Source organism: Lates calcarifer, linkage group LG23 (genome assembly GCF_001640805.2).
Source record: "Lates calcarifer isolate ASB-BC8 linkage group LG23, TLL_Latcal_v3, whole genome shotgun sequence".
Lineage (NCBI taxonomy): Eukaryota > Metazoa > Chordata > Actinopteri > Centropomidae > Lates > Lates calcarifer.
In genome coordinates, this window is record NC_066855.1 from 14,623,482 (window position 1) to 14,643,316 (window position 19,835).

A 19,835-nucleotide genomic window follows, 5' to 3' on the forward strand; every position below is an offset into this window, starting at 1 on the left:
GGACAGCGCTCTAAATGTATTAGCTAAGACATTTAAAACAAAAACGTTTTAATGGCGTAATCTGATTTAGTAACCCACCAGTAAGTAGTTACTGCCTTGTTGTTATAGAACTTAGGAAGGACTTTCTGTTTAAACTTAAAACATATAGATTTATGAATAGTTGGTGCAACCCAGTCCAGTGGTTCCCAACCATTTTGGCTTGGGGCCCCATTCAAAAATAGCAGCAGGTAGTTTGGGGTCTTTGTCACGTTTCAGATGTCAACCAGTTGTTAGCAGTTTTTCCAAAGAGGCGTTTCTTCTCTAAATGTCTCAAAGTGGAAAAGTTATCATTTATTTCACAAAAAAATAAATATTAAGGTTCTTTTTGTTTGTTTGTTTTTAATTCTTTGGCATAAAACAATCTATATGTTAAATCAAATGTCAACAAGTCAGATCAGATCTTGATCAGTATCATAACAATTTGAATATGTCACCCTGGGCTCGGTGGAATCATGATGGGTATTTTAAAACTATTTTCTGACAGATTAATCAACTTTGAAAATAATCATTAGTTTCAGCTGCATAAAACAAGCTTCAGGAATCCCTGTGTGACTCACCATATCTGAATCCACCATCTCCTACTTCCATTGAGTCAGGCAGGTGCATGGCTGCATGGTAAACACAGAAGCCACTGCACCCGAAATAATCTCCAGCAGGAAACCTTGGTTGTAAAGGACTCCCTCTCTCTTATCTACTCTGCGGACACACTAATGTAACCACACCGTTGTAGAGGTGAAATCAGCCAATATGCTCAATCTGCTCTCATATAGGTTCTTTGTACAAAACAGAGACAACTAGCTTGTGCAATAAGACAGAGTTATTCAAACAGACACATATGAACACAGAGCCCGGCAGACAGATTAGCAGGATCCTCAGGTATTAAAGAGGCAGAAAGCACTGGTTAACTTGTTAGAGTACAAGCCGGTCATTATATAACCAATCAGAGTTCCAACCTCCAAGTGACCAATAAAAACCAACTAATGCAGCTTTAACTACACCATAGCTGAGTGGTATGTCAGAAAACATTCACTGGTGATGAAGCCCAATATGAGTCACTTTTGAAACAGAAGATAGTGGCAGTTTGGTGTCAAACTATGCAACAGGAAACCAAATGATTCAAACTACCAGTTTCAAATTATGACAAATGGAATAAACAAATTGAAAAAATTGGAGTTGTATGAGCTGTAGAATATTACATCTCTGCTGTCACTCTGGGACTTTCCATGCACAGAGGTAATTCTAAAATGACACAATAATAAACAAAAAGAGGCACTGTTTAGAAATACCACCGGTATATTTGCTGTAGTAAGAGAGAGAATTTAAGACAGAGGGAGAGGCAGAAAGTAACAGGGAAAAAAATAAACATTAAGTTACTTATTGCATGAGGGAAAACACAGGGAAAATACCAGGGTGTTGCAACAGGCAAAGTTGCACTAATATAAAAGGATCTGCTAAAAACAGTTGTTGCTGTGAACACTTTTCTCTCTGGTAAGTTCACACACAGCTCTACTGAACAGCTAAAACTACTCTTACTTTAATGACACTGTTAAATGCTAAAAATGTCTTTGCTTTCATTACAGGATAGTCGTCAATCGAGCTGATTATAGAATGATGGTATGTAATGTAATAACACAGAAAGCTCTCAGACTTTCGGCACTGACTTTAATGTGTAAAACCTGCACAATTCCCTCATTTAAAACTACTATCTGACAATCTCAGAATGGAGATGAGAATGACTCAGATATCATCAAACTGCACTGCCGCCACTCTCGTCTTTGAAATGAGAAAGGACAAAGTGGTAAAGTAATCCTATCAACATGGTATGAGTGCAGATCGGAGTCTACTACAGGACATGACCACTCATTACCAGAAAGTCTAAAAATAGACAAAGGACAGATCTATTCATCGCTACCTGATAGCCAGGTACAAACAATGGACTATCAAACATAGTGATATCAGAGCCTGACTCATGACTGTACCAGATTATAGGGTCAATCCCTGCAACATCCACTTGTCCTGTTAAAAGTCTCCTTGAGCTTGACACTGAATCCCCGACTAATTACTTCATGTCTGTCAAGCATGCTAGTGGGACATGGTACATGAAGATACACTCACTACTGCTCTTCTTTCTTTACAAACCTCATCTCTGACAGAATTATTCTGTTTTTCCTCTTTGCTACAGCTCAGAGTTATGCTAGCAGTGCTGCTGCCAGTAGCAGCTTATCAGTCCCCTCTGCCCACAGACTGTAGTGACATCTACAGAGCTGGCTCAGGCACGGACGGGGTGTACACCATCTATCCAGCAGGCCCCACCTCTCCTGTGCAGGTTTACTGTGACATGAGCAGAGATGACAGTTCTGCAGAGAAGTGGACGGTGAGGACCTGTTTCATCCTTCTGTATCAAAACCTGGCACATGTGGACCTGGGCTGATTCTGGTCTAGACAAAGCAGCTACTCAATCTCAGTAATAATAAGGAGAAATGTTCATCATGATTTCACTCTATGAGTTGTTTCAAGACTGTCCTCTTGTAAAAAAACAAGTTGTAAAAAAACAAGAGGAGATAGGTATAGGTTGTGCATCCAAGTGGTTTATTTCTACCCATAGTTACGTTTTATTGCTTGAGGCCATAGTAATAATGACAGGAGCAAAGGAGGAAGTCAGGAGAGTAGTAGCATAAAGAGCAAGAAAGGACTTTCACACTGCTTATATTACTGTAACCATGACCACGAATGTCCTCTAATCTTTGGGATGTACTTACTTTAACGCAAACCACAATCTTTCCCTAAATCTAACCAAGTAGTCTTTGTACCTAAACAAAGCCAAACCATGACTGCTCCATAGGCTTAACTGACTTAACTCAACTGATAACTGAACTGATTTCATTCAAAGATAACACATAAGCCAAGAAAAAGATTAAGATTAAAACATTCATTGATGGACTTTTTTGACAACCTGGCAGCAGCACAAAAAGCTGTCAACAAAATGATGACGTATTACCACCTAATAGAATGGTAATATGTCATTGTCAAAAGACAAGGAGCAACATCATCATTTATTTGCCAGATGCATCAAGTGTTGACCAGCTAGTTGCTAACTTTGTCTGTCAGCTGTTTGTTGCTGGGCTAGGTAGCATACACCAGTTTATCAGAGCCTTTTCTCTGACAGCAGTAAGACGGAACCAAAACAGTCGACAGCCATGAAAAACCAAAACAATGAGCTGAAAGATGCTGAAACGCTCAGTGGAGCTAAGGGCAGCTGCAGATCACAATTTGATGTAATAATATTAGAATTCCTGTCCTTGACAGTTCCCTTTGTTTGTTCCTGTGTTTGTTGAACCTCTATCATAAAACTAGGTCATTCAGAGAAGACAAGACGGCACTGTGAACTTCTTCATGAAGTGGGATCACTACAAAACTGGATTTGGCCGCGCTGCTGGAGAGTACTGGCTAGGTATGACAGAAATTGCCATTAATTTTTGGCAGATGACAAGTCAAATGATTGATAAATAGTTTCAGCTTTACTTTATTTAGTGTCATCGTTGCCTCACTGTTTTTTCTTTCAGGCCTAGAGACAATGCATCTGCTGACCCAGGCCAAGACCTACGAGCTAAGGGTGGACATGGAGGACTTTGAGGGTCAGAATGTCTTTGCCCTGTACTCCTCTTTCTCTGTTGGTCCAGAGTCAGAGGGATACAAGCTAAATGTGGGGACTTTCACCAAAGGAGCAGCAGGTGGGATTTTTTAAATGTTAGGGCAGGTAGTCTTCACCTGAGTAAACTGTGCCTCTGGTGACAGTACTTTGTATAGTTTGTGCTGATCAATAATTTCTGTGTTTTTTTTTTTCATTAGGAGACAGTCTAACTTTTCACAATGGGATGAAATTCACCACCACCGACAAAGATCAAGACACACATGGTTCAAACTGTGCCAGGCTGTGCTATGGAGGATTCTGGTACGTTGACTGCTTTTACGCTAACCCCAACGGGGTCTACACCTGGGGACCCTCACCCCGTGCAGCTGGTGTACAGTGGAGAACCTTCAAAGGGCTCGAGTATTCCCTAAAAACCATCACAATGAAGATCAGACCAGTTGCTACATAAAAATGGAACTGGGTCAAGAGTCACTGTGCGCAGCTTTGTTTAACTGGTGCATCACAACCAGGAGAATCAGCCAATGTTCATACTCAAAACACTGTGGAGTTTTCTTTTGTATTTATTCATCGAAGACGGAGAAGAGACACATTTCAGCTCAACCCCATGTGATGCATAGCGCAAACTACTAATGGATATGGCTGGTGATATTCAATATTTGTATTCTTTTTATATTTTTCTTTCAATAAAAAACAATTTTCATATTTTACATGTAAGAGTAAAGCAGTAGCAATAATGTTTAGAATAGCCAAGCCATTATAGGTCAAAAGTATCTCCCTGGAAACACATGTACATTTTTTCACTGTATTCCTGAAATGAAAAAGAAAGCAAAACATAAAAAACAGTCACTATTACTCATCAGTATTTTCCTCTGGCTCAGCTGGTGCGGGAGCTGCCATCAGACAGAAAGTCTACAAGAATTCAAAAGAAACCTGATTAATTAGGCTACAAACAGTCAGTCCTTAGTTTTAGCTTGTTCAAAACTATTTTCCATTAACCTAATGAGTGTGCTTTGGCTAAAACATACTGGTGGAAGATGGGAAACTGCACGCAGAGCAGTTAAAATATTGCTTTTCTGCAAATTTATGCTTGTTGAACAGGTTGGTCTCATTAGTTTTTTTACTTGTGAAGATTTTATTGCACTTTACAGTAACAAGCATAGTTGTCGCTAACTCAAGTAAGTCTGACTTCAACCAGGCTTCTCTGCTCTGCTGCCTCTTCACTCCCTGGTTCCTCAAGAGCCAATAAAAGAGTCGACTTTGAAGAGTGGTTCAGGTTCTTAGTAATTCACAGTGGGTTCCAATAGAGAACCGGGTTTCAGGGGTCATCCCTAGCAGCAAATAAGAATTATTTTCAGAACCTAAAGTGACATTTTCAAACTGCATTTCACAAGATTTTCAATTCAAAATGTAAATGGAGAAAACCAGCAAATCAACACAAACTGAAGCCAGAAAATGTTTGGCTTTTCGCGTAATAAATGATGCACATTAAGTATTTGCTGAACGACGAATCATGTGTTTCATGTAAAAGAGAGGCAGAGGAATTTTTCTTGTTTTGTCACTGCAGGTAGGAAGGAAGCTGGCAAACGCTCCACAGCATCGGAGTTAACCATGAAACACACACACACGCACACACACACACAGATCACTCCCCCACTCACAGACACACACCAGTTTAATGATCCAGTCTTTGGTGTTTTATGACATCTGTGAAGGGAGGGAGAAAAGGATACGAGAGGGGAAGGGGGTGGTGGGGTGGAAGGGTGGAGGCGGGGGGATGGGGTTACCATAGCAACTGAAGCTCCTAAATTTTCAGCGTTACACTGGGTTCATTGAAGGATGTGGGATGGATGGATGGAAGCTTCTGGCATTAAAACTGCGTATCCTCAACTACAGTGAAAAAATATGATGAGATATAAGAGACAAAGCAGCAGATTTCTGGAGAACCTGTGCTACTATTTTCAGTAAATAGTGACAAAATGGCACTAGCAATTTCCTAGAACTCACAGTATTGTTTCATTTGTCTACAACCTCGAGATATTGAATTTATTGCCATACATGACAAAGAAAAGCAGCCACATTTAGAAGTACTTCATCACACTGTTGGAGTATTCATAGCCACACAAACACCTTATTGGCAACCACGTGTGTGACAAACACACACAGACACACACACACACACACACACAGACACACACACTCATAAAGCTGTCTCAGCTGCCTGGTCATTCATTTCCAGGTCCTATATCAGTCCCTAGTGGTCCCTCTGTAGTACTGCATCAACTGCAGCAGGGGAAAAAATATTTTCAGTGTGGGCACTGTCCTTAAATGAAAACAATCTGAAGTGTCTGTCCCAGTTTGTTGTAAAGAAAAATGATAAAAGTACACAGAAGTCATTTTCACTGCTGTGGCCAGTATTGTATCAAGAACTGGTTACATAAGAACGACTGCATTCCCTCTTCTAAAAAGTCCTGTATCATTTGTTATTGTATACATTATGAAATCAACAGAGAATGGGCAAATAAAGGCAGCCTGTGTGTGTGTGTGTGTGCGTGTGTGTGTGTGTGTTGTCCTGCCTCTGACTGGCTGTCGAGTGCTGCGATCTGATTGGCCACTCAGCTACTGCAGTCTCAGAATTCTCGCAGCACTTGAGAAACAGATGGAGGAGGATAAAAACACAGCGTACAAACTCTTCAGCTCCTTTTTTTTGTCCTTCATTTCACATTTCATTGCAGCTGAGTCTGAGACTCCAAATCTGTGATATATATTTCCACTGCTAAATCATATAATGGCCATAAATTTAGTCTCTTTTTAAGATGTTCAAACTCCAGACATCAGACACAAGCAGTGTGCGTCAGGAAGCCCTCCCTCCAACTATTTCTCATTGTCAGCTGTGAGCTCTGTCCCTCATTACATCCCGTTGGAATTGGCTAACAGACCTGCTCCACTCTCTTCTCATTGGATGACGGCAGATGACGCTGCTGCTGCTGCTGGATTACAGGCACTGTGCTGATGTCAGGCTGTGTACGCGTCTATACGTGTGCATATGGTGACTGATAAGCAAGTAGACGCACTGGCCCGCCCAGATGGGAAACAGGGAATCATGCAGAAACACCTACAGACAGACATCGATCCCGTCTGTTTGGTGTCAGCTGCATGTGTTCAGATAAGAGTGTCAAAAACTAAAACGACAAACAGGAAGAGGTTTGAAAAGAAGGAAGACATGTAAGAAAGAAGGAAAACATCAGCTACTGTACCACTGCTCAGTTAATCTCCTCTGACAGGGAAGAGCGCTGGCCATGAATAAATTAACATCTGCCCTAGACCAAAAGCACACACGGTCCACTGACAGGGATGTGCAGTGAGTGTGCGAGAATCTACTTTGTCATGCCAGGACACTACAGGTGAACAGGATAACATTTTTTAACTAATAGATATCACAGTCAAACTTCCTCTGCTGATCACTTAAACTGAGACAGTATTTTTTTGTATTACAAATTTTTGGAAATGTTATGTTTATGCTTGCAAATGAGACATTATCTAATCAAAAATGTACTCATACAATAAATCTGAATACTGGACCAAGCCATGTTCAAGATTCTTGTTTTATTTGGTTGTTTTATCATCTTTGAAATTTTGTATTGATCTTTTGATTTCTGGTGAATGTGATGTAATGAAATTGCACATTTCAGAGGTTGATAATGCTATTCAAATAATTTTGATACCACAGCTCCACTCCCTGTTTGCTCCACTAAATATTTGCTTTTCACTCGATGGCCGGCCACACATTAAACAAACAGCCAGATGAGAAAACAATACAGCTAACAGATAACGATAGTTCTGGATAGATAAGGAGAGACCAGTGGAGAAGTACTGTATGAGCAGTGGCCTTTAGCTTCATAGCTAATAGCGTAGAAAGCCAATTAAGGAATTGCTCAGTAAATCAATAGAGCACTTAAGTTGCATGCACAACATCAGCATGGCTGTTTCCCCTCTCTGCTGACTCTCAGACACTGAGCTGTGGTCGCCGTTTTAACATCCAATATCCTGTATTTATTCTTCTTTTCTCAGCTATGGATGACATGTAAAGAGAGCTGAAGTGAAACCAGAACTTCCAGGTTCAGAAAACTTAGATTCAACTGTGGGCAAGTTTATTCAGCATAGGGAGAGCAAAACATGGACACATACAGTAGAGAGAGGGAGGGGGGCGAGTAGGGACTTGTGTAAATGAGGACAGTGTTTTTTGGCTCAGTCCAAATACTCTACGATTCCAGAGTGGCCTCAGTTGCTGCACATCTCTGTGTGGTGTTAGTGGGCCAGGGCATGACTAAACTGAGAAACCCTTAAAACTCTCAACAGAGAAGCAAGAATGCTGCATTAGCTCACCAGAGTCACACAGTATATCCCAGTGCAACACTGCACAGCCAACTAACTTAGGCATAATCTAGAAAACCATTAATAAATTATCCTGAGCATCATAATCACACAGCTCTGCCAGAGAAGGACTCTGGATGCTTACCAGGCCCAAAAATGAGGCTGGTGAGACGTTTATTGGAATAAATGGGACGCTATCTTGGAAAACAGTATGCAGTTTTCATAATATATCCGTGCTGTGGACAGGTTGGTCGCCTATCACAGAGGAAACAGGGCAAACAGACAGATTCTTATCATCACATTCACCGGGAGCAAAATACAAACTCCTTACAAATCTAAAAGCAAAGGGAGAGATGTTATATTTGGCCAACAAAGTTGATGAAGCCAATTACCTATGATACTTTAAAACACTTAGCACAAAATTGCTGCAATCGTACCCTTTGTGTGTGTCACTGCTGTCAAATCTGATCACACAGACGTGATACACACATTTTTAGATTTCGTGTGACTTATGCTCTCAGAGAATATCATTATCGGAGGAAGGAATATCCATAAAGGAATATCCATAAATCTGCTTTGAAATCATAGAAAAAGATAATAACTGCAGAATCATCACGTTTTTAAGTCTCCTTACGTATCAAAGTAATCCAGTGATAGTCATCTGTACATCCATGGTAACACTGCAAATAAGAACTGCTAATGGCTCATTTGGCATACTTCTGATGGTTCCAGTTTGCCAAAATTGAAGTTTTTCAAATGTGACTTTTCAGCGCTCTGCAGCAACACAAGCAAAATTCCATCCACCCTCACTGTACATGTATGCTGCCTAATGCTTATGGCTTTTTTGGCATCCTTATATGACTCCTACCATGTGTCATAGAAAAACAATTAGCTTCTCAATAGATGTGACCATGACTCCAAGGTCCATGTGGGCGACAACTTCACATCGCCGCCCAGCAGTGCTACTGCTGTTGCTGCAGAGACTAATAAGAAGAGGCGGCAACTTGCCACCTCAGCCTTAAGTGAGTAAACGTCTTCTCTCCTGCTATTGTCTCAGTGAACAGTCACTGACAAGAAACAGACTAAACACTAAAAAATGAGCTTAGTGAGAAGGGTTTTCAAAGGCTTACTGCTGTTGTGAAACGCCTACAGGATTTTCTGATATACTGCTAGGCTTTAAGCTTCATGCTTGCTTGAGAGGGATGCAGATGAGTGGAGGACGCTGCTTTATCATATCATGTACTGCAGGAGAACATGGCATCTGGTATAGCTGGCATTGTTGGTAACTAGGTCAAGGACTGCAGAGATATTTTTGTCATTACTGACTAATTTTCTCTTTATTTTGTTTATTTTAATATTAATTGACTAATAGAGCTAATTGTGTAGTCTATAGAGTTTTTGTTTTAAAAAAATGCCCATAATAACTTTCTTTCAACTCCCTCACTTGTTTTATCCTTACTAGCTGTTTCTGGAGCCTACGACCATATCTCCCAACCACATGTCCATGTTGCAAAAAAGCTAACTCCATCTGCTACTAGATCTTTTTAACTGATCTACAGTTCAGTACAGTTCATTACTCTTGAACTTGCTGGGTCTGATTCCAGTAGTTTAAGCTGCTATCACTCAGTTAGAGGGAGATGATACCTGCTCACCGGGGAAAGAACAGGTGTTCAGGGCGCAGAGTGGGAATGACAGAAATACTATTCTCCCCATTATAAGTCAGTGCATTGACTCAGATTCAACTTGGAAAATTCTGATTTGGGTCTCCCCTTTAAGACCTGTTTAAAGAAATAATCATTAGGACAGCTAATGAGAATGGGGAGCATTGTTGCTGTTATTTAGTCCCATTAATAGTTCCAATAGTTTTCATTGTCATTGTTGTCTCACAGGAGCTGGATACCCTCTATCACCTGATTGCATTAAGTGTTAAGACCAGCTCTACCTCACACGTCTATCTGATCCAGGCAGGTCTCCTCCCTGCTGCTCACCTTCAAAATGTCTGCTACACCCTGAGAATACAGTGGAGAGCGGTGAAAAAAAAACTAATTTTTTCCTCTCTTACTCAAACACACATACATGCATCCTGCCGATGTCGTGACTCTGTGCTGGACCTGTGCCACACACCCACTGATAGTACACACAGGGTTGAAACATCAAATAATCCTGTGCCCTGTTTTTCTCCTTTTTTATATGATACGCCAGTGTTTCCCCGATAGTGGATCCACATTCACCAATGCTGCTCACTATTTTACCCGGTGTGAGGGCTAAACAGAACTCAGTTCTCTTTTCTTTTCACATTTAACCAAACGTCCAGGACCATGAGGGGCCGAAGCCATTCCCCCAATGCTCTTTGACACAGGTTACATTAGCTACATTAGCCGCTATTAGCATGACACACCTGTATCTCTGACCCAACTGTCAGCTGTGGAACAGCATTGTGTGTAATGCAGGCACCAGATTTTACAAAGGAAGAAAAAATGTGGAATAAAAAAAGCGGATATCTCTGATTCTGGTTCCTTTTGGTTTTAACCTGTCCACCATGAGTCCAGAATGTTAAACAGTACAACACTTAATCATAGGAGTACTCTTTTAACAACTGTGCAGATCCAAAACGGAACTGGTAAAACCCTGGTAATAATTCTAATACTAATTTTAATACTAATACCATTACTCATACTAGTGTTAATATTAATTCCAATACTGATATTAATAATACCAAAAAGCTGGCTCTGGCACTGCTCCACAAATTTGCTGGTCCAAAACTTGGAACCACTAACATCAACAGCTATGGGATAAGCTACCGCAAGAAATTCTCTGTCATTTTGAGAAATCTCATTCAGTTCTCAGACCTATCGAAACGTGGGCAAGGTCGCAAAAGGAGCCCCTGGACAGTTTCCCTCGAACTTGTAATTTTTGAACCCTTTACGATCAATTTACATCAGGAAAAATAATCACAACAAAACTCTGTCCATGAAAGCTGCACACAGTACTTATAAACAGGGAGGTGTCTAATTTCAGTCAGATTAATTCAATATACTGTGATGTTGCTGTGCTAAACGCGAACCTGGCTGTAGAAATGGAAAAACAAAAACAGTGGTGCACTCAGTGAAATGAGAAGGCAGGATGGGGTAAATCTGCTGAGATGCAAGAGTGAGTGAGTGTGTGTGTGTGTGTGTGTGTGTGTGTGTGTGTGTGTGTGTGCGTGCGTGTGTATATACAAATGAATGGACTGTCCCAGTTCTTAGTGTCGATCTTCCACTGCAGAGGAGAGAAGAGAGCTGCGGGGAAGCAGAGGATAAAAAGCCTAACAAACAACATCCTCATCTCCTCTGTCATTCTCTCCCTCTCTCTGCCCACTCTCCAATTTCCTCCTCTTTTTTTCTGCCACTCATTCGCTCTCCCACTTCATCAATCACTCTCCTTGATCTAACTCCATCTCCGTCTGTATGTCTTCTCTGAGGCCCCTTCATTTTAATTTGATTTCATTCTTTTTTTTTTCTTCCTATCTCTTTTTTGCAGTGTTTTGTAGATGTGTTACCTCTCCCCCACATCCCTTTACAACCCCTCCTTGTCTTCCCCATCCACCAATCACGATGCTTGACTGGCTCTGCACCAATCCTCTGGCCCAGCAACCCCCTCTACAGCCTTGTTACAGTGAACGCTGTAGCCTGCTGCCGCGAGGGTGGCACAAAACATTGCTACTTTTCTTACAGTCTGCTTATCCAACACCTCTTCTCGATCTCCACAGACTGCTCCCTCATCCTCCGTTATCCCTTTGCTTTTCTTTCAGATCTCATCCTAGCTCTCCTCCAGCTTGTCGTTTCTCCTCTGCTCTGTAATGGAGTCGTTGTATAATTCATAATGCTTTCCTCTCAGTTAGGTCACTCACTGGTTTCCAACTTTGTCATCTTTGCTGAGTGCTGTCAGGTTGTCAGTGTTGGCGTCTGGTGCTCCAGCTTGTGGATGCTCTTAAAACTATCTTACAAATGACTCTGTATTCTTCTGATCATGACAGAAATTGTTGCTGTGTGATGAGTAAGAAAAACAAATCCTGTTACTATTTCAACTCAACTAAAAGTTTTATGTAGACAGGTCCATGATTACATTGTTTTGTAGATGAACCTGTCACTTCACGGAGAATTAACACCTGACTCTGCAAATCCTCAATAATGTTGCTTTGTGTTTGCTGGATGTGAAAATGGACCTATTTACAAACACATTCACTGTATCAACTTTATAAGGTGGTTATGTATCAATGTTGTGTTGTGTTTAAAGTTTGTTAGAGCTTCCCAGAAGTGTATAAATAAACAAAGAAAACTGAGTTTATTCTGGGTGAAAATTGAATTTTTGCTTGACAAATTATGTGTTAATTGTTGCAGGTTTTCTGTCAATATATTAATCAATCAACTAATCATTTCAGCTATACAGTCAACACCTGACTTTTAAAAGATTTAGTACAAATACTTAAGGTAGCCTGCTACATCAGTGCCCAAATTATGTAGCAATGAAGACAGTGTTATAACTGTGCATTTTAAAATTGCAAAACTGAGTTCTGAAGCAGTGCTGCATCATATTATAAAGGGTTATTCAGAGATAAATTTATGTGCACTCTTTTCTTGGAGATGAAAATCAAAATCACAACAGGATGTGGAGGATTGATGAATCTTCTCTGAACATATGAGAGATTTGAAAAAACAAATAAGGGATGTTCATTCAAAGTTTACTTTGATTTTCACAAAATTTGACCTTCGTCTAGAAATTTTATTTTTTCCAAAAACAATTAAAAAAAAACACACACACACACACACACACACACACACACACACACACACACACACACACACATACACACACACAAAATAAAAACAGTTTCTCCTGCAAACACACAATATTATATTTCTTAAAATGTAGAATATAGATAATCATCTATAAATAATCAACCTCAAATTTTAAGCTCTCCAAACCAAAACCAAAAAGTTCCTTTTTTTAAATTTAAAATAACCCTTAAAATTTTTGGATGAATTCATTTTTTTTCCTGCAAATAGACATTATTTCCTTACTCAGTCATGTGCATGCTTTATAAATGCAAAGTGTATTTATACATAACAGAGAGAAAAGAGAAGAAATCTAAGGACTGAATATTTTACTGGGTAGTGGGTCTGGTGTAGCAGTAGACAAAGAGATATATAGACTTTGGCTCTAGATCAGGAACAATGAGCAGGCTTCAAATATGAATCTTGGCTTAAATAAGTGTCAGGGGATTAATGTGGTACAACGCCTGGTCACAAGGGACTGTGGTGTGTGGTGTGTGGTGTGAACCCCCCACCCCCCAGGAGCAGAAGTGTGGCAGAACAATACAGCCTTCTGGCAGCTGACAGAGAGCTGGGAGGGAGGGAGGCATGTGAAGGGGGGGGGGGGGGGGGTAAAGAAAGACAGGTTGGAGGGGGGGCAGAGAGGAGGAGAGGAGGCTGCAGAAGAAAAACGCCAGAATTGAATCGTTCCCAAAAATAAACCTCAGAAGAAGCAACATTCCCCCCCCCCCCACCTTTCTCTCCACTTCCCTCACTTCAAAATAACAGACATCTCTGCCTGCCTTACATACGACCTTTGTACCTTCTTGTATGTACAAGATATAATTCAGAGAGGGGAACCTCCCTGATTATTCAACCCTGTCTCCTGGAAACTAAAATTAAACTAAGCAGTCACTGTAATGTGCTGGAGGTCAGGGTGGATGTCGGGCGTACATAGTGCTGGACTTTGACACCAGAGACAAGAGTTTGTATCCTGACTCCCATCTGTGGTTATGGTTAAGTAACAAAAGCACTTAGGTTAAGGTTGGGGAAACACTGTGGATTCAGTTAAATGTTAATAAACAAATTACGTCTAGTTCATCAAGTCACTGCTGACTTTTATGTATAAAACCAGGACAATATTTTTTTAACTAATTTTAACCAAATAGCTTTTGTTACCTTAACATAACCATAAAAAGTTTAATAATGCTGTGGTCGGTAGCAGATGTTGTTCCAACAACAACAAAACATATTTGCTGTTGTAAGTAAGTCATATAAAAACATAATTTCTGAAGGATTATTTCATATTTTATTTTCTAACTAATTCATTTTAAATGCAATCCAGTGCAGCAGCTCTGCCATGACTGTATACTGACTGTACAAAGCTTAGAAATCTTACGTTTTTGCCGACACTGACAGAAGGGTTTATGTTTATAACTGGGTGGGTGATGGTGGTGTACATTAGGAGGTGTTTCTAATATTTTGCACACTCCATTTACAGACACGAGGAGGGTAGAATATATGGAAGAATAACAAAGTGTCCAGTGAGTGTGTAACGTAACTGAATGTATATGTTATTTCCATTTTAAACCCACCGGCCCACTGTAAATCTACCCTGTTCTTTGTTGTCTTTATGTCTGAGTGTGTGCACATCCTTGCGTGAGTGTGTCTGTGTGTGTTATTTAAGACAAAGGACAGAGTAGAGGTCAGGTGAAGCCGCCACCGTCTGGAGTCGCACCATCACTAAAAGCATGAGGTCCAAAATGATAAAGGAAATGAGTGAGAGAAGTGGAAATGATGCCAAACAATTCTGACTGAGTGCTGTGTTTTCATTGCACTTCTCTGCCTTGAAGCCCATTTGGTTACGCACACTGATTTTGTCCTGTTGCCAATTTCAGTCCATGCTGAAAGCAATATCACCCTCTTCCTCTACCTTGGAAGGTCAGCCCCCAAGCTTTTTGCACAAATATCAATACTTGTGTTATAGTTTTAAAAATGAATGATGCTTCATACACAGGAAAAGAAGATTATTCCCCAGCATGCTCTGAACATTAAAGGCTGTGAGATGTGGATTCAGTGCCAGTCAGTGAGATTACCAGCCTTTCAGCCAGGCAGCTGGACAAAAAATTAGCCGAGCAGTTAGTCAATCAGCCAACCAACCACTCACCCACACAATCACAGACAGCCTCTTAATGAATAAATCAGGCCAACCAGTAGTGTACCAATACGTTAGTTTACCAGCCAGCCAACCAATCTGAAAAGCATGACTGACTGCAGCACTACAAGAGACACAAAGTGTTCATGCTGTGCAGCATTTAAAAGCATAACATGGCTTGTAGTTCAACAGCACATGTTTATTTGGAGCATGCAGCTAATAGCTTTAATGGCAGCTGCACTGGTCTCAGTGGTGCTCGTAATGCACTGCTTTTTTTCAGCTTCCTGTAAAGAACCATAAACACCTTGTACTGTACACTAAATCAGTTTAAAATACACAGTACACAAAAAAGTAATGGGAGCAAGACAGGATGAAAGAAGGGGTTAATGTATGTGTGAGGTCGATGAACGAGATGCATTGTTTAAATAAGACAATTTTAGAAGTACTGAGTATTTTCATTTAACTGTTTCCACCTGCCTCCAGTCTTTAAGCTAAGCTATGCTAACATGTCCTGAGTCTGACATGACGGTAAAACTGACCTTGATTTTCTCACATCACTCTCAGAAAATATGTACGTTGCTCCTTCAGGAGAAAGCGAGTACGAGAAGGAGAGTGCAGAAAAGATAAAGGGAGAGACTTTGGCACTGACATCTAGAGAAGCGTATCTGTTAAATCTACATTGTCTGAGAGGGAGAGAAGAAGCCAAGCCAGGTATGGAGATAGTATAGGTGAGACAGGGGGAGAAAGAGAGATGAAGTAAAGTGAGGCGAGGAGAAGAAAAGAAAGGTAATTGAGGTGACGTGATATGAGAGAGGAGAGAGGATTTTTTTTTTTGCAGCCTGGTGCCAAGAATTGGATCAGGGCAGACAGCGTTATAGATTTACCTTGAATGAGCTCAGGATAGCTGATATCTCCTCTACAACAATACCCTACAAACACATCGGAAAACCGCTGATCGCCACCATACACACACATTACTACAGCAACACGTTTCCCTCACCTGTTGCCTTTACAGGGGAAACCATAAATCTGCGATCACACACACAGGCTCTAATTTCAGGTCCCACTGTCAAGGTCAGACCTCCCGCCTCCATTTCTGGTCGCATTCATGCTATTCTGATTCCTCAATGTCAAATTTAAAAAAAAGAGCACTGCCTTGAATTCCTTACAGTGATGGATGAAAGTACATTATTATTTATTGCAGATCATTAACTGCTGCATTTGTACACGCTGTGGGCTGTTCTACAGAGACCGATAAACAAAGATCTCACTAGGAGAATCCAACATGGATCCAACATTTGTGCCTGTTATTTAGTGGGAGATAAATTAAATCAATTACATTCTCATCTATGGGGAAAAAAAACAAAAATAACCCAGTACCCCAATAATCACCCCAGCAAGCAGGAACTTTTTTGAGGGGTAAAAAAACCTGATTCCTGAAGTAGAAACGTAGGTTATGTTTACATTTATAAAGTCCTTTTGTGTGCAATGAAAATTCTAACTACTGTCTCTCAGGGGCAAAAATGGAGGTAGCAACATTATACCAGTTAAATACCTTAAAAGAATTTCAAAAACAGAAGGAGATGTGTTGGTAGGGTTTGGTTGTTTCAAGTATTGGAATAAAAGTTGGAGAAACAGATCCCAGGGAATAGGAACCTTTTGAGGAACCTTCCTTTACCTGCATTTCCACTGGAGGAACTTTGTTCCCAATTAAGTTTATGCCCAAAACATCTTCACTTTTTTAAGGTTCAGGAATTTTCTGGTTGGGGCTTGCAGCACTGAACATTGCTGATGGTCAAGTACACTAGCGTTTTAGCAATGTTGTACATCTGGCATTTTTAAAAAAAACACAACAGCAAACACACTGTTTTGCTTTTAGTCTGTGGCAAACAATAATCAGGAGGGAGCACCCAAGAGACTTTACAACCAACAGACTGACAACAAAGTCCAGGATTTGTTGTCCAGTTTTTATTTTGTCAGCAAACTGATTTTCAGTTATCTTCCCTGGGCTTTGGCCCAGCTGTGGAATAGCAAATTTCAATATGCTGGGGCTTTTAGTTCCTGGATCTCTATCTATGTTTTTTCAAATATATTTGAATAATTAAGCAATGAATTAAGCCCAAACCAGACACTGTTTCTTAATCTTAATGTCTTTGAAAAGTAACTAGTAACTACAGCTGTCAGATAATTGTAGTTGGGTAAAAAGTATAATCTTTCACTCACTAAAGTCACATAAAATGAAAATACTCAAGTAACTTACTTCATTATAGTACATGAGAAGTTATTTTCCACCACTGAGCAGGAGATAATTCATATCAAAATAAAAAATACTGTTTGTGGGATAATTACTAACAAACCACAGGGAGTCACCTCCTCATCCATTTTGACCTTGATGCAAATGAGGTCACTGGTATTGACTCTTTGTGACAGGTGGCTAACCCTGGACTGTATTGCCTCAGGCTGGTCAGCATGTCCACACACACACACACACATACACACATGAACACATATATGTACACACACCCAAATGTCAGCCTGTACACACATAGGCAAACACAAATGATTTCATGCACAGGCCCAATCACAGTTAGACAAATAAACATGGGTCAACAAAGTTATCCAAACACTGAACCGTACACGTCAGTGTCGGCTGAAATGTTTATATGAAGCTGCCACTGCAGTGAGGGTGGTTATTGATTTGAAGTCAGACTTATTGATCACCTTAAGGATGTTTGTGTGTGTCCACGATTGAGTCTTAACTTTGTCCTTGCACAGTCACGTATGCGCGCGCACACACACACACACGCACGCACAAAAACAACCCACACCTAACCGCAGGGTGTGACTGCTGACGCCTCTTTGCTCCAACCATCCCTTGAATTCACACACCTTTTACAGCAAAATATCCACAGCGTGCACACACACACACACACATTATTTTCAGCAGAGGGAGCTGAAACAGTGGAGGTGTGATGGCATGAAGGAGGACATTAGGAGGAAAATGTTTTCTTGCAAGAAAGTTAACATGGAGCGGGGTGACTGAGGACAAGACACTCACAAACACACATAAGCACGCAGCAGCCTACATAGATGTAAAATGATGTTTAATTACACAACAAACAGCTTAAGGAGTGCGTGGGTGTACATGTGCGTGAGATACAATTTTTTTTACTTGATCAAACTGTATCTTTTATTATTTTTTGACTGTTATTTAAATAACTAAAGACTTAGTCTCTTTTATAGCTCAGCAGTATGAGTGTACATCTCTGTCTCTCTCTCACACACACACACACACACACAACATATTAATAGCAACATCACTGCCTAAAATATCAATCTGTCCTCCATAGCTGATTCCTCTTTTCTTTTCCCCATCTATGCTCTCTACTCATCCATCTTTCTCTGCCTTTTTCACTCGGCCACCCCCCTCCCTCAGTATTCCCAATGGGACCACCCCTCTTACCCCACTGGGTGTGTACGTGCATGTATAAGTGTGTGTGTGTGTGCGTGAGGAGGCTGCATCATGACAATAGAGAACCTCCGAGACTCCTCTAGACCGACACGTCTCAATGCCTTCAGCTTCTCCCCCGTGGCAGCTCTGTGCTCTCATTCCTCCATTACTTCCCCACTCTTTTCCCTCGTCCGGCTGCCTCTCAAACTCCTCATCCTTCCCTTCCCTTCCCTCCCCCCCTCCCTCTTTCTCTACCTTTTTCTTCACTTCGCGGGAACGCTTCCTCGCCTTCTTCCTCTCCTTCTCCTTCTCTTCCTCCGCAGCGTTGAGGTTCTCGTCCGCCTTTTTCTTCAGCTGCGAGGCAGCGTGCGCCATGCTGCTCAGGTCCAATTAATCCTCACAGGTGGGAAACAGGAGAAGGGGGATGAATGGAGGGGTAGAGCGTGGACCCAAAGTCTCCCCTTTAGCCTTTTTCCTTCTTAGCTCCTAATTATCTTCTCTTGTTCCTCCTCTCCTCGGCTGTGCTTTTGTCAGAGAGGGAGCCCTCACAGGTGTGAGGGAGGGAGACTGTCTAGGAGGGATTTTCTCTCTCCTCGTTTTCAAGACTTCCCTCTTTTTGTTCCTTATCTCCCTCAGTAGCTATCCACACTAGGCAGATGCAAAGGTCCAGTTTGAGGCAGGACAGAGACAGGACATACTCCTCTGTTTTACCTAATCAAGATCCTCCACTGAGAAGACAGCTGCTTCCACTGCTCAGAGCTCAAAGTGCAAAATAAGCGCCAATGACAGCAAATACAAAAACAATATATTTATATGATCCACAGCCTGGTGAAATTGTCCTCTTGATAAAGAATAATGTATAAAAAACAGCTCAATCGCATGCACTTTAATAGAGCTCCAGGGTTGGAGGTCCAAGAGGGGGGGCTCAAGCTCCAGCCCCTACCCCAGCAGAGAGCTGTGTCGTGTGGGTAAACAGACTGGTCCTGCTGCCTGCTTGACTGGTTCCCCAAGCCGGCCGCCTGTACCTGAGCTCTGAGCCATCCTCTATGCACACACACACGCACACACACAGCCCGTGACGTCTCGCCGGGACATATGAACAGGAGGCAAATGACAGTGGAAAAGAGGTTGAGATAGGAGGAGGAGGAGGAGGAGGAGGAGGTGGTGGTGGTGGAGAGAGGGAGGGGTGAGAAAGGAGGGGGGCAGAGAGAGGTAGAGAGAGCAGCTAGGACAGCAGGAAGAAAAAGGAGGGAGTAGGGATGGATGAATACCTCTGCTCAGCACCAGCTGGCTATGGCTGAGAGATAAAGAGAGAGAAAGGGAGGATAAGACCTCTCACAGGGTACACACAGTACAAACACATGCTGGGTGCTCAGC

The 19,835-nt window shown here is 41.4% G+C and overlaps 2 protein-coding genes across 2 annotated transcripts in view; one reads left to right on the plus strand and one right to left on the minus strand.

The window, feature by feature from the left end:
* LOC108894801 (ankyrin-3-like) overlaps positions 1 to 19,566 on the minus strand; it is a 108,675-nt gene extending 89,109 nt beyond the window's left edge. The window contains 1 exon segment of the mRNA XM_051066325.1: positions 18,714 to 19,566. Within this exon segment, the coding sequence (XP_050922282.1) occupies positions 18,714 to 18,833 (120 nt within the window). The 5' untranslated portion in view covers positions 18,834 to 19,566.
* Positions 1,426 to 4,543, plus strand: LOC108894811 (microfibril-associated glycoprotein 4). Its single transcript, XM_018693423.2, has 6 exons — positions 1,426 to 1,527; positions 1,620 to 1,653; positions 2,222 to 2,413; positions 3,394 to 3,490; positions 3,603 to 3,770; positions 3,889 to 4,543. The coding sequence occupies exons 2-6, from the start codon at positions 1,648 to 1,650 to the stop codon at positions 4,137 to 4,139; spliced, it is 714 nt and encodes a 237-aa protein (XP_018548939.1). The 5' UTR covers positions 1,426 to 1,527; positions 1,620 to 1,647; the 3' UTR covers positions 4,140 to 4,543.
* Positions 19,567 to 19,835: the final 269 nt, after the last annotated feature.

Bases quoted from the DNA above. Each gene is read 5' to 3' on its own strand.
- LOC108894811 (XM_018693423.2), top strand. The intron at 3,491-3,602 runs GTATGACAGAAA...TTTTTCTTTCAG, and splicing joins TGCTGGAGAGTACTGGCTAG to GCCTAGAGACAATGCATCTG. The intron at 3,771-3,888 runs GTGGGATTTTTT...TTTTTTCATTAG, and splicing joins TTTCACCAAAGGAGCAGCAG to GAGACAGTCTAACTTTTCAC.